Below are 15296 nucleotides of genomic sequence, written 5' to 3' on the forward strand. Positions count from 1 at the left end.
TGTCAAAAGCTCAATATGTTTTTTGACTGTCAGAACTACAAGAAAATCTTCTCAAAAAGATTTTCCAAACGGGAATATTTGCCTTCGATTTCTATGTAAGCAATGAGACTTTGTTTGGGCAAAAATTGGCTAGTGAAAAAGTGGTTTTCATCAACCAAATTTCATGTGTTTACTTTTCAATAAATTTTGGGTTTTATTGTAAAATTTTTTCTAGAATATCACTTTATGATGTAGATAAATAATTTTCTCACTTATTGAGCGAAAGTTGGCAAAATGGAACGACAAATTTGCTCATTCTAATAAAAATTTGAGAATCAAACAGCATGAATAAGTGAATTTATACGGATAGTAGATTCAGTTGCCCAAATAAATGGCTTTTAAAAAAACGAACAGAACCTAAATATTAAATGTAAATACCATAATATCATATCTGATTATTACTTATTTATTTGTAGACATACACATAAAACGCACTCTTATATTTTATAGAATGAAGAGGAAGATGAACTCTCACCTCAATGCTCACATCATTTACAGTACAAATGCACAGTTTCATTCAATCAATTAGATTCAGATGCATCAGGAGCTATAATGCAACTAGGACACACCAACCAGGTATATACACGTTCTAGTGCAAGATGCTGCAATTCTTAGCCATCCGATGTGCTGTTCTTTTTCTGGCTAAGAAAATCGAACGGAGTAGTCTGCAATAACAGTTTAGTAGTGAAGTCCGAACTTGTTTGTCACATAGCGCTTTTCACACCAATCTCACAACCAATGGAGTTCACATCTCCGCCCCACAGCACATCCCTGTAGTTTGTATTATGCTGTAGGGCGTTGTGGGGCGGAGATGTGATCTCCTCACAATGCGTTCCAACCGTACGTTGGGAACATTTCTTGTAGTTTGTATTATTATTATTATTATTCTGGGAAAATGTTCTTAATACATGGTGGGCTGTGAGGTCGGTGTGAGATGCATTCTGAAGAGCAAATCCCAATTTCCAGCTGTACATCACACGTGCGATGTTTGCAACATCACATTCAATGACCAAAGCCTGAAAGAGATAACTCTAATGCAAATGTTATGTCATGGAGAAAAAGTGTGGGTTTCTGCTTCAAAGGAGCACATGGAGGAAGAAGGATGGCACTAAGGGTGAGCAAAAAAACCGAAAAGTTGAACCGATTAAAACCGAATCAAAAAATCGGTTAATTGAATTGACTGGTATACATATATTTCTATATATTTTATATATATTTATATTATATATATTATATATTTTACATTTTTATATATTATAAATTAATAAATATGCATTATATATATATTTATAATATATGATTTATTATTTATTATTTAAAATATAATATTTTATATATATTTATAATTTTTTATTATATATTTATATATATTTTTCTAATATATATTGTAAAAACTAAAATACCAAAAAACCGATGAACCGAACTGACGGTTAACTAAATCGGTCAACTGGTTAACCAACCGATTTTGGTTCGGTTCCGGTTACCAATTTTCTAAAAACCGGTATTATCGGTTTGGTTCAAAAAAATACCCCACAGTTCGGTTAACCAAAATGTGAGCACCCCTAGATGGCACCCATGTTGATCCCCAATAACTACTCCAGCTCTCCTCTTCATTAGTACCTTCATCTCCTCTCACATTGTCAATAAGCGCTCCTTCCTCGCACTCAGTGTAACTATGAATTAGGAATATCTTCCATACTTGTATGTTATCATGCATCCACGGGTAGATGTTCCCAATGCATGGATGGGATGTGATGTGAGGTTGATGTGAGAAGCCTTTTGGGAGGAGACGATTAAAACTTCAATAAGAGTGCTAATATATCATATGTCTCAACTCTGATGTGGATTAATAACCAGCAAAACTCTTGCTTGCTCAAAGATTTTCTTGTTTTTAAGCTTTTTAGCCCATCAAATAAACCACATCTACATAATGTTACACCAACTGAAGGCTGCCTCGTTGGTGTATTAGCTGGTTTGTTCCAATTTTGATGCAGAATCAAATCCTGCAATCAGCACTCTATAGAATAAGGGATCAGGGGGAAGTTATTAACGATGCACAACACTGAATACCAAAAATAATCTATGCAACAATATGTGACTACCAAGTCATTGATCTTTTTTCTAGCTTCCACCGCTCCACCCAATTTTTTATCCCTTCGCTTGATTGAAACGTTAGTTCAGTACAAATGCAAACCAAGTAGGTTGGATTGGTGGATCATCTCCTCTCATTTCTCTATTCAACTTGGTTTTTAATTTAGATTGGTTCCAACTCATACTTGGTCTATTAACACCTGTATTCTTATCTTATATAAATGGATTGGATATTGATTCAATCCAACTCAATCCAATATAATTTCGTTATGTATGGATGGACCAGGTCCAATCCAATCCAATAAATATTTTGGACTATTAAGTCTGGAATGGTCTAATTCAATATATCTTATTGGACTAATATGTATGGATGGAAGGGATTCAACCCAAAACCGGTCCATTAACACCCTTGCATAGAGCTATTCTCTTCTTTCAAACTCCAATACTCGAATTCAAATTCATTAGCGGGCATTATGGTGAGGATGAATTTATCAAAATGCCCATTTGCGGTTTGTCTACATCCCGCATGTTTTAGTTTCAACATTTCCTTTTTATACTTTATTCTTCATATATTCTTAGTTTATTTATGAGTTTTCTAATTTGTTTTCTATAACTTTTATGTATTTATTTATTTATTTTAATAATAACTTGAGGAATTATCGCCTAACTTGTCCACTAGGTACATGGTAATTTGAACTAAGGATTGATGAGCACAAGCAAACCCCCCACAACGTCTCACAGCACATCCCCACCTTGTATTGGGAACATCTCCTGATGATAGTATCATAAATGATGATGTCATCATCGGGAGATGTTTCCAATACACGATGGGGATATGCTGTGAATCACAGTAGTGTGGTGGGGTGGGGTGGGGGGGCGATTTAAACTCAATTTATTTACTGTGTTGCTTCAACTCCCTGTTCATTCAAGTGTGAGAAAGAAGATAGGAAAGGTAATTAACTAGGGTTGTAGAGATAAGGAAAAGGCAAAATAGTTGGACTTGAGTGTTATTCATTCAAGTGTAAGAAAGAAGATAGAAAGGTTAATAGCTAGGGTTGTAGAGATTAGGGAAGGAAAAGGCAAAATAGTTGGACTTGAGTGTTAGAATCTGAAAGTACAACTGTACAAAATAGCTTTTGTCACAAGTGAAAGTAAGGGCCCTTAGCTATGTTTGATTTGAAAGAAATGGTGGGGAAACCTATACAATCCCAACCTTTTCTTTCAAACCAAGGACGGCTTGAGTGTCACTACCCCAAAGTAGGGGCCCTTACCTATGTTTGGTTTGCCAAGCCAATTATTGCATGCTTCTCTTTCTCCTCTCCTTTTTAACACATGTGGTTTATTTATTCTGTAATTAAAGACATAAAAATTACCTAATTATCTTTAATAAAAATCCTTCACTCTCTCTCTATCATGGTAAATGTTAACAACCTCACCCCTTCACCACTTCTTTCTCTCATATTAAATTTCTCAAAGTCCCTCTACTCTCTCTATTAAAGTAGGGGTATAAATAGGATGGGTTGGTAGAGTTAAGGCCCAAACCAAGCCCATCCCTGAACACAGAACTTGGTTTCAGCCATAGACCGAGGTGGAAGCCCGATTTGCCAATTCAAACCCTAAACCAAAAGGATAGCATGTGTATAGGTTTGGGGTTGGGCTTGGGCAAATTGTTCAAATTTGAAACTGTGATCAGTTATAGCTTGAAATTGTCTAAATGGAAGCCCGGCCCAAGCCCATGTAGGGCCAAACTTAGGATTATTCTTATACTAGTGAATGACCCCGTATTAAGTACAGGGAATCAGTAATGTTAAATTTACACTATAGAATCAATATTGTTGAATTTATATTTATTAATATTTTAAATAATTATTAAAATTTAAAAAAATAACTTCAATAATTATTAGAATATGGATAATTTTCTTTTGTTATGATACACAAAGGGTTAAATGATTAAATGAGATTGATAAATGTAGGCAGAAATAGTTGTAGATAACCGCTTTTGCATTTTCTGCATTTTTTTAGGAATGAATTGAAAATGGTGGTAGTGGGTTGTGGGCTTTAGCATCAATTTCTCATAAAATGCCACGTATCTAGCTATCCAGAAAAATGAGAAGGCCATGTGTCTAAATGGTGGGGAGTTGTAGCCTAGTAGTGGATTGTGGGTTTTAGCAGGAATATCTCAAAAATTGCCACGTGTCTAACTTTCTAGAAAATATGGCCGCCACTTGTCTAAATGGTGATAGTGGGTTGTGGGCCTTAACAGCAACTTTTCAGAAAATGCCATGTGTCTAAATTTGAAAAAGCCACGTGTCTGAATGGTGGGGGCTGTAGCCTGAAAGCCTTCCTTTAATAGACAAACCGACAAAGTATTATGCACATAAAATCTTTTTACAAAACCTCTTATCAAATTTCTATTCAATCCATGCATTGCATAGGTAACAAGAGTGCAAAGGCCACCATTTCCAAAGAAGAATCATAGACAGATAAATAGATATAACACAAATAAATAACATACATACATCTGCAGGCATGTATACACAATACACCCATTTCATTATTCAATTGAATAGATACATTTCAATGGAGGTCCCTCCTAGAACCTTTCCCTCTCCATATTATCACGTATTCTTTACATGCCTCCAGGACACCAGAAGATGCAGGGAATCTATCTGAAACTAAAAGAGCTTCAAGTGATTTTATCATCTGGAGAAGTGGGGGATCTTGCCAATAGCTTGTCAGCTTCTTTCTCTGGGTAGATTAACAGCTTTTGCACCATCGACCGGAACTCTCTGCTTTGCCGGAAAAAATAAATAAATAGAGCCAGTTTTGAACAGATGAGACAACTACCAATGAACAATAAGAGAAAGAAAAAACTTGGCCAGAACATGTTTAAAAGGTTGCAATACTTAACAGCCATGGAGAATCCCCAATAGACATTATGTCACCATCAATGTCTTTGTATGCAATGACCCAGCTATTGCTTCTATCCTTCAGCTTCCCTTCAAATTCAAACATCTGGTCAAGCTCACCAACAAGTTGATCATACCCATTGAATCTTGTTAAGTCCACTGATCGCCCAAGAACACTTCCATACTTGTGGACCTGCAATCAAGACAATCAGTGTATGTTGAGAGTAGCAGACATGGCATATTGCCTCAGAAACAGATTGAAGCATTACAATTACAAAGTTAGTTAACCACCTTGGTGAAACTCCGGGTAGCAATTGAGCAACAGTTTTTGCAGGGTTTCTCCGGAAGGCTGCCGGATGCACAGGAATTGGATGGATTCATTCTACTGGATGGCTCTGAAAGCTGCACCGACTCTGTAGTGCCCGACTGAGATGCCAATGTAGGAACAGGGGAATGATGGCAGACCTCTCCACCAGCCACAACAGGTTGTGATGGACACCCTGTAGGCCTTTTAACTAAATCAACACCAAAGAGCGTGGAACTTCCGCTGGGTTTTGGTTGGATTATTGGTCTCTCAGTTCTTTCTCTTGTCTCAGGACCCATCTGTTCCTGCAGTCCCGAACCATAGGAGGCAAAATCTGAACCAGAGCAGTTCCTTCTTAATCCAACTTTTCCACCAGACCCATATGAAGAAAATGGCGGAGGACGGTAAGTACTGAGCCCTGAACCTTGCCGAATTCCATTAGGTATAGCATTTCCAGAATACAGATAAGGTGGAGCGTGCATTGGAAGGGGCAGGTTGTTCTCCAACTCCATCTGTGTCAGAACTTTATCAGAGCTCAGGGGAGGAACTCGAAGTGCCAAAAATGGCCTCTGCACATTCCCTGAGCTGTGAGCACTTGTGTCTCCCATTTCTTGACCTTGCAAGACCCCTGGCTGTCTCTGAGTTGGTAGTCCAGGCATGATTGAACCCTGTGATGAGCCTAGAGAAGGAAACCAGTCCAGTTGGTGCTTTTAAAAGTAAAAAACACCCCAAACAAAGTACTTCTCGTATGAAAGTACTACCAAGCATGGCCTAAAAGTAAAACTATGACTTGCTACCTCATTTGAGTCTGAAAACTACAAAGGCTAATGAAACACTACTGACCATCTGTTACCAAGGTGGATGATGATGGTTCATGAGTTGCTGAATGACTAGAACATGCTCTCTTTGCTCGGGATAGAAGTGAAGGACAGCTCATGCTGGTAACTCCAATTGGTTCAATCTTCCATGGGGAAACCCTATCAGGAAGCATTGCTGTTGCAGAGGTCTCATCCCAACGAACCTACATAGAAGTATAATCAGATAATTACTTAAAAGATGAAAAAAAAAAAAAAAAACAACTCTGAGCACATGAAAAAGTCATAACAGAAGAATAAAAAAAAAAAAAACAGCAACCTTGAGACACCTCCATTTGGAATCAGGCCAGCCAATCGGATCAAGATCTTCTACACCAACTACAGTACCTGCAAGACTATATTACCACAAAGACAAAATTCAATAAGCTAGCATAACCCAAACTGGAGGCAAAAGAATCATTCACTAGATCCACAAGGAAGTGGTTTCTTCACCTTTGGTCTGGAAATTCTTCAGACTGAAACTTCATTCTGAATCTCATTCCAACTGAATAATCCCTACTGATTGATGCTATGTATTGATCATAAGGAAGTATGAATTCAGATGGGCATGTCCTGTGGAAGAAAATTTGAATAAATGAATAAAACTTTTGTCGAAACAAACTGCTAAAATTGCGAAATTCCATCCCCTCAGCGTACCTAGGCCGGTAGTACACGCTGAAGATGGTCCCAGTGGAAAGCGCATGGGATGTAGTGGCAACAACTCCAATTTGCATGCTGTGACCAGATATCACAGATGCTGAAGCATTGCTTTGTGGCTTCGTAGAACGACGAGTCCCAACACGAAGTTCTTCATTCTCGCCCCTGAGAAAATAAGCCAGTTTCTTCTAAATCTAACTGATGGATAAGCTGATTATGAGAGATAATAGATAGATAGATAGATAGATAGAGATAGAGATAGATAGATAGATAGAGAGAGAGAGAGAGAAGAGAGAGAGAGAGAGAGAGAGAGAGAGAGAGAGAGAGAGAGAGAGAGAGAGAGAGAACCTAAGGAAAATGAAAGCGTCACCCGTTGTTAGCCTTTTACTGCTAACAAACGTACTCCAACCACTAGTGAGAAGATGTCGCTTAGGTTGGCCTATATTTACAAAAGAGAAAGCACAAACAGAGACATTCAAGGTAATCTGTGAAAAGAGAAGAGCTACTTGACACATTAACTAATAAAGAATCAGTGAAGAAGTCGAAGATAAAGGGTCCGTTTGGTTCACAGTCAGAATTCGAATCGGAATCCCTCAGAATGGAAATGGTCTATTCCCCTCACCTGTTTGGTTCAGACTGGAATGAAATGGCATCCCCCCATTTGAGGGAATGGCCATTCCCTCCCCCTCCCCTGGGAATGAAAATCTGTTCCCGCTATCAGGAAACTTATTTTCAGGGTTGAACTGATTCTGAGGTGCTCAAATTATGAAAATTGCTAGATAAACCCACCACGATATATATGACGGAAACGCCATTGTACACCATGGAGATCTTTAGCTACCAGTTCCTGTGATGGGGTTTGCTGAGACATGTCCTACAACAACAAAAGCAAGCCATGATTAATATCTCTGTGAGCTTATTTCATCCACCCTGATCTCACAGGGATTCCTCTCTATGCATGATTAAATGTTGCAAAATTGATGGTTTATTTGAGTTCGAAAGCTACGGATGATACCCACCAGAGGTGGAAGGCATTCATCAGCGTGCCTCTTGAGAACAGAGAATCCGCCATGCGTGCTTGTATCAGATGCAGTGAGAACTTTGGAGAAGGAAAGCACTTTAGGCCTCTGAGTACTCCGAGGGAGAGATTCAAGCAGTCCATGCCGCAGGTTATTGTCATTCTGATGCAAAAATCCAAACGTTAGCCGTATCTAAGACCCAGAAAAGTAGATCAACTGCAATCAAACAAATGGGAATATAAACTATTCTCCAATTTCATCAAGTCAGTAGGCAACCTTCGTTTCTGGAAGCAGTGTTATTTGAGCGAACACCTCATCTGTTTCCTTTTCCGCCTGCAAACCAAGAAAAAACCAGCCAAGAACGCTATTAGAAAACGAAATAACGATCACCTCCCACCCGAACTGAAGGTGGGGAGCAGAGAGAGAAAGATACACAGACAGATAGACAGTGAGACGGACCTTTAACTCAACATTTACAACTGCGCACTGAATGTTGGAAGGTATATGGTAGATGGGCATTTTCAGATCATTATCAAGCTTTGAGAATGCCTCAACCTACAAAGAATTTAGATAGTCAATACAAACTGAAGAGAAAACAAATGATTATTGTACAGCACTGAATACTCAGATCACATGAATGAAACAGTGAAAGAGATACAGGAGAAAACAGAACCTGTTCGATGTGTCCTTGTGGGAGGTAGAAGACCTTCTCACCGACTCGAGGAACAGCGGCGAGGGGGCCCGCGCATGCATGCCACAGGTCCCAGTACAATGGATCCTTCTCTTCTGGGATCAGACAAGAAACAATATTGAGAAAAAAACTGGGAACCATTTTTCAGTGGATCAAATAAGAACAATGTTACACTCGTCAAAAACATAAAAGCTAGAAAATGGTGATTACTACAAAGTCAGAGCAATCCATTACATGAGGCTCAAATGAAACATAGTGGACGACCCAACTGAGAATATAACTCAGATGACTATATGGGAATCTGAATTTGACGTTCAGATCATCGAATATTCCGCCAGAAACCAGAAAATCATACAGCTGGAAATTGAAATCTTAGGTCGAGGAAATGTAATGCAAAATGGAAGCTTTAGACTTCAAAGAAGACAGAAAAACAGCAGCATCTGTAATACAAAGAGATGAACTCTAGTTGAAAATGATTGAGAAGCGGAATCCCAACGAAGCAAAAGAAAAATAAAGCATCGAAATGCAGTGATGCAGGCTCTGTTCATTCAGCAATGAAGAAATATTTGGAGCCTTGAAAATGGGAAAAAGAAACAGAGGAAGGAAGGAAAAAGAAGACACGCAAAAGTCCTAGTCTTTAATGATCACGAAGAAAGCTTTTCCCATCGAAAAACGAAGAAAGCAATAAACAAATAGCAATTTGCTTTGTTCCCCAGCACAGAACACCACTTTACAAGCTACAAAAAACAACTGAAGAAAGATAGCGAAGCGTCACCTTGCCTAGTAGGCCGCAATACTTGCCCGCCATTGTAGCTGGTACCCTCAGCTTCAAGGTTGGGGTACTGACCTGGTAACTTCAACTCAGCTCCAACAAAAGCAGAACCCATTTCTCTCCCTCTCTCCCTCTCTCTACAGTCCAAAGGAAGGAATATGAAGAGTGTATGAACACGAAGCAAATGAAACAGCAAAGAAAAGCCGATTTTCAAAGCCTCAAACTCTCAAACAGACAACCTTAACAAAAACCGCAGATAAAGAGAGACCCAGAATCCTGAATCAGGTGCCTATAGAATCTTCAATGTGGTACTAAACACATCCCCCACCCTCCTTTTATACTGCTCAGAGAACTCTCTCTCTCTCTCTCTCTCTCTCTCTCTAACGTCTAAACGCTTAACGTTTTGCTCTCATGTAATCCTGCAATTGCTTGCTACGGCTTGCTACGAGGTGGGTATAGGGTGGTTTTTGAGACCCTACCTACCTCCCAATCTGTATCCACCCCAAAATCGGCACCGAGTTGGATTTTGAGAATCTAAACCGTCCGGGCATATGAAAAATGCAAAACCCTCTACACATTCAAAGATATTGTGGGTTAGTTGTATAACTCACATCTAATTTATTATTTCTTGTTATATATAAATAATAAGTAATTAAAATAATATAAATAAATAGCAAAATTTCTAATTATTTGATTAATATATGTAAAAATATAAACTAATAAGTTATTACTTGCATACAATTCAAAATAATGTTAAATTTAATATCTAATACATAAAGTTTATACGATTTTTAACAATATATAAGTCGGTTAACTCAATACCATATCCTATCCATACCAGATCGTAGAATCCAAAAACCCAAGTTCGGCTTCGATTAGTGCAACTCTTGTTCAAATAGTTTTTTAGAGCCTTGCATTGAGAATATCTCCATACTCATGGGGGATATTCTCAATGCAAGGTTGCAAGAGGCTGTTCAAATGGTATGAATACGGGCTTGTATTAACCGAAGGGGAATTCCCCAAATCCCATCCTAACCCCAAAATCTGTCTTTGAGGTTGTATTTGATTGAAATACAAATAAATTTGGATTAATGCAAAATCATGGAAGTGTAAATGATTTAATTGTAAATTCTGACCCATTTTTATTTTAAATTTTATCTCATTTTGTTTGACTGCAGTACAAATGAAGTAAATTAAGACATAAAGTAGAATAAAGTAAAAGCCAAAACAAAATTAAATAATAATTTACATTTTTTTACATTTGCACTGCCATTTGTACTAGTATAAATAAATTTCAACTGCAACCAAACACATAGTCTGAGGAAAAAAACCCGCCCTGTAGAAGCGGGTTCCCCGCGGGGTAGGACCGTAGGATAAAATTGCTTTCCCTCATCTTTGCCACCGTACATTCATCTAACTAAAAGCACGATTCAGCTTTACGTACACTCGCCCTCAACCGTGGTTAGCTTGTCATCTCACCGTCGGCCGGCGGTTTTGCCCACATTTCCGTCGCCTCTTACACCTTTATTTGATTCAGTCTGCAACATATACAGAAACCCACAAATGGCTGTGATCCTGCGTTTCCACCGGTATCACGATAACCCATGAAGTCACAAATTCATTCTCATAACCATTGGATTGGAATAATGTACAGCACACGTGTAGTTATTCCTACGGGGAGTCTTCCCTCTTACGTGAGAATTGTTTGACGGGTTGTAAAAAATGAAAGAAAAGAGACACGTCATCGAACCGGCCGGGGCATTGAATGCAAAAGGCGGCTCCTTCGTTGGTGCGAGCGCCGCGAACCCCGCCGTCACATGGACAAACGGCAACAGTCGTCACGTCAGTCACAAGTCACAGCGCCGTTACTTTCCTCAACTGTCGTCTGTTTGGCCAGCAGTGTGGGTCCCCAAAAGAGGTTAATCCCGGTAGAGCCACGTGTCGTGGGGAAGGGTTGAAAAGGGTTGATAGAGACAGCCGTTACGATTCTTTCGCGCCATCCATTGTAACTCCACGCGAGTTTTGCTACCACCCTTGTCACATCCTCCTTCCGAAGCCACCGGCATAGATCCGTTACGAACACTTTTTATTATTTGAAAATTGTGGGGCACGAAACTCCATTGCGTGAAAATAATAATAAAATATATGAATATAGGACAATGCAATAATTATCAGATTAATTTATGTCTTATTTTATCATTGCCAATAATTGGTAACATCAAAGGGAGAATCAGCTTTGCTCTTTTCTTTGGTTTCAGCACTTTTTGGGTGGATGAAACTACTCTTTTTCCCTTCTACTTAACGACTTAATTAATGTAAAGTAATTATTATTTCTCTGATTTTTCTCATATATAGTAACTTAATTAATGTAAGAATTATTATTTCTATTGACAAAAGAGAAGAAGATTAGGAGAGAGATAAGTAATTTTGGATTTGATTATAATTAATTGTCATTGCCATTAGATATGTTCAAGGGCGGGGTAGCCCGATGGCCCGGCCCGCACTCCGGTCGGGCTTAGTCATATAATTAGGCCCGTGGGCCTGACTTCAGGCCTAATACAGTAAGCCCGATTATGTTACAGGCCGGGCTTGGGATTTGTCAAAAATGCTTGGCCTAATTTAGCATTATATATTTTATAAAATACATATGTATTTTATAGATTATACAAAAATATATAAATAATATAATATTTATTGAAATATGTATATATATATATATTTATTTATAATTTAATATATATATTTTTTATTTTTTTCTTTATAATTTGTCTCTCACACTCTCTCTCTATTCAGCCACTTCAACAGTAGTAATAACATGGGATAAATTTCGGGCTTTTTATGAGGGTTGGGCTTGGGCCCAAATTGTAGGCCCGATGGTCGGGCTGGACTCGGGCCTTAGAAAAATCTGTTAATACAAAGTGAAAGCCCAGCCCGATCTGACCCATGAACAGGTCTAATTGCCATGTAAAATTAGCTTGAAAACATGTGAGTGGAGTAAAAATAATTAAAACGGGACAATAACAGAGGGCTCTGGGGTAGTACGTTCCCAACAATCTAAGCAATAAATTAATGTTAAATGTCTCGAAATCAGTTCATTCAAAATAGAAACTTTATGAGCTTTGTTAGCTAATCAATTTTTAGCCATATTTGCTTCTCTAAAAGCATGCTTATACTGAAAATTTTCCTTCCAAACTATATCTCATGGTCATGCAGTCTTTAATGATATGCTTTAATTTTCACAGCAGTTTGGTTTTGTCGTTGAGGTAATTGATGGCGAGCTTTGAATCAACTTCAATAACGATGTACCTATTTCTGAAATTGCTTGCTATATTATGGGCCTCCCAAGCAGCCCAAGCTTCAACTAAGTTAACAGAGGTAAATCCGATTTTGTAGACTTTTAGGTCAAGAATATTTTCCAAGTGATGATCCCTTGCAACACAACCAGCAGCGATCATTTACGCACGAGGCATCAAAATTTATTTTAATAGCATTAACGGCATCCAACCCTTTTTCTTCTTTTCCTTAGGAGTTGATTTAATCTCCTAAAAAGAGCTGAGAGCTCTATCAAGAATGATAGTCAGAGGTAAGATTTTATTTTTGAAAATTTTCTCATTTCTATTTTTCCAAATATGTCAAAGTAAAATTACAAAATTTTCCTTAATATCTGAATTTTGACAGATATTTGGATCATTATCATTCAAATTTTTCCACACCTCCTGAAATCAGAAAATTAATTCACTTGTGAACTTGAATGTACTTTGGGTAATCAACCACATCTGTTTTGCATGGTTGCAATTGACAAAAATGTAGTTCATAGCCCCCTCACTTTCACCACAAATACTACAATACCCATCAATCTTCATTCCTCTATTGGAGGTACATAAAAGTCTTGTATTTGGGGGGTGGGGGGGGTTAGGTTCCATACTTTTGCAATCTCACTAGGTCCCCTAGGAGAAACACTATCTAAAGTACTTACCTTTGAGTAGGCAGTTTTAATTGAGAACTCCCCATCCGTATTTGGTCTCCACATTAATCTATCTTCTTTAGGAGCCAAAGGAATGAAAATTGTCCTTATCTTTTCCCACACTTGGTATGGAACCATGTTCCTTATTACTTGTTCGTTCCACACTATTCTTTCTATATCTATCACCTCACTAACTTTCAAGTTTTCATTAGATATGGCGTTCCTATTCACACAACTTCTTATTGGGTTATCATCAATCCAAACATCATTCCAAAATTTTTTTTTTCTCCATTGCCTGCTTCCCATTTAATGCCTTACCTTAGAAGATTTCTAGCTGAGATGATTCCTTTCCAAGCCCAAGAATTTTCCCTTTCTCTTTTAGCTTCCCAAAAATTCTCTTTATTAAGGTACTTGCTTGTGACAACTTGAACCCATAAGTTGTCATTTTCTTTGACTATTTTCTATACAAGTTTAGCTAAACAAGCATCATTACCCATTCAATGTTTTTGAGACCCAAACCACCCCATTTTTTGGTGGTACATACACGAGTCCAATTAACTAAGTGGAGGGGTTTCCTCTCACTATTATAAATTGAGGCATCATGCTAGCTGATGAATTTATTAGCTTGATTCTTCCAGCAATGGAGAGAGAGTTCTTCTTCCACCCCTTTATTTTTCCATAAATTTTCTCCTTGAAACTGGAGTTCCCAAGTAAGGGTCATTATTCCTCTCTGCCAGAATTTTAATGACTCTTGATAAAACTTGTTTTTTTTATTATATGATGGATATTTTTTGAGAAGAAAATATTAGATTTTGAAAATTTTAGAGATTTGTGAACTTTTCTAGAAAACCCCTAATTTTTAGACATGCAAGAATCGATGTTTTTGCAAAGATGAAACAATCATCTACAAATTGCAGTATAGGAATTTTGGGCCCATTTCTTGAGGCTTTAAAACCAATCGGGGATTTTGGCAATTCCGCCTCCTTAACCAAATTCTTAGTGAGAGCCTCAGCACAAATTACAACAATATATGGGGACAGGGGGTTACCCTGTCTAATACCTCTAAAAGGAATAAAACTTCTAGTGGGAGTTCCATTTAAAAGAATTTGGTAAGTTAACCACGTAATACACTCCATAGCCCACCCAATCCACTTTTCATGGAACCCAAATTTAATCAAAACCTTTTCTATGAAGTTCCATTCTAGTCTATCATAAGCGTTTTCCATATCAATTTTGCAAGCCATAAAACCATTTTTGTTTTTTTTTTTTCATGGTGTGAAACATTTCATGGGCTATAAGAATATTATTAGTGATTTGTTTGTTTGAGACAAAATCACTCTGAAATGGAGAAATGATGTCACTTAAGAAATGCTTGATCCTATTAACCAAGATTTTTCAGATAACATTACATAGACTTATTAGCCTGTAATTATTTGCATATTCAGGATTCTGAATTTTGGGGATGAGAGCAATGCAAGTATTGTTAAGGATCCTATTCATTCTTCCTGAGTGAAAGAAAGCTTCAACTGTATTACAAACTGACCTTCCAATGATAGGCCAAAATTTTTTAAAGAAAAGAACATTTAACCCATCCGACCCAGGAGCCTTAAGATCTTTCATAGAAATGAGGGTGGAGGAGAATTTCTTCATCTGTAACTTCAGCAATGATGGACTGATTCACTGAGTCATTTATACAAGGATCAATATTTGCAATACACTGTTCAATGCCATCAGAACCAATTGAACCAAATCTAGATTCAAAAGAATTACTAAAAAATTCATGTATATATGATTAAGTATTCATATATACATATAACCAAATAATAATACTTAATAATTAAGTAATATGACTAGATTAAGTAATCATCTATCATATACTCAAAAAATCATGTGTATATTAAAGGTAAATAGGTTAGAAATCTATGCATAATTAAGGTAATATTCATGTATATATGATTGAGTATTAATAAGACTATTTATACACTCAAGGTTAGTG

General features: G+C 37.5%; 1 protein-coding gene across 2 annotated transcripts; it reads right to left on the reverse strand.

Moving 5' to 3' along the window:
- Positions 1-4600: 4600 nt before the first annotated feature.
- LOC148867338 (auxin response factor 23-like) lies at positions 4601-9623 on the reverse strand. 2 transcript variants are annotated; one of them, XM_088979622.1, is made up of 14 exons: positions 9340-9623; positions 8547-8659; positions 8333-8428; positions 8150-8206; positions 7874-8035; positions 7644-7728; positions 7203-7293; positions 6855-7019; positions 6651-6770; positions 6478-6553; positions 6187-6364; positions 5331-6022; positions 5042-5232; positions 4601-4919 (listed from the first exon to the last, which is right to left on the reverse strand). In XM_088979622.1, the coding sequence occupies exons 1-14, from the start codon at positions 9449-9451 to the stop codon at positions 4817-4819; spliced, it is 2241 nt and encodes a 746-aa protein (XP_088835748.1). In that variant the 5' UTR covers positions 9452-9623; the 3' UTR covers positions 4601-4816. The 2 variants fall into 2 exon arrangements, with proteins under 2 accessions (XP_088835748.1, XP_088835749.1); XM_088979623.1 differs by lacking the exon at positions 9340-9623 and having other exon boundaries at positions 8547-8705.
- Between the last annotated feature and the right edge of the window lie 5673 nt (positions 9624-15296).

The sequence above is a fragment of the Nelumbo lutea genome, chromosome 3 (assembly GCF_056320005.1).
Source record: "Nelumbo lutea isolate HS-2025 chromosome 3, American lotus-T2T, whole genome shotgun sequence".
NCBI lineage: Eukaryota > Viridiplantae > Streptophyta > Magnoliopsida > Proteales > Nelumbonaceae > Nelumbo > Nelumbo lutea.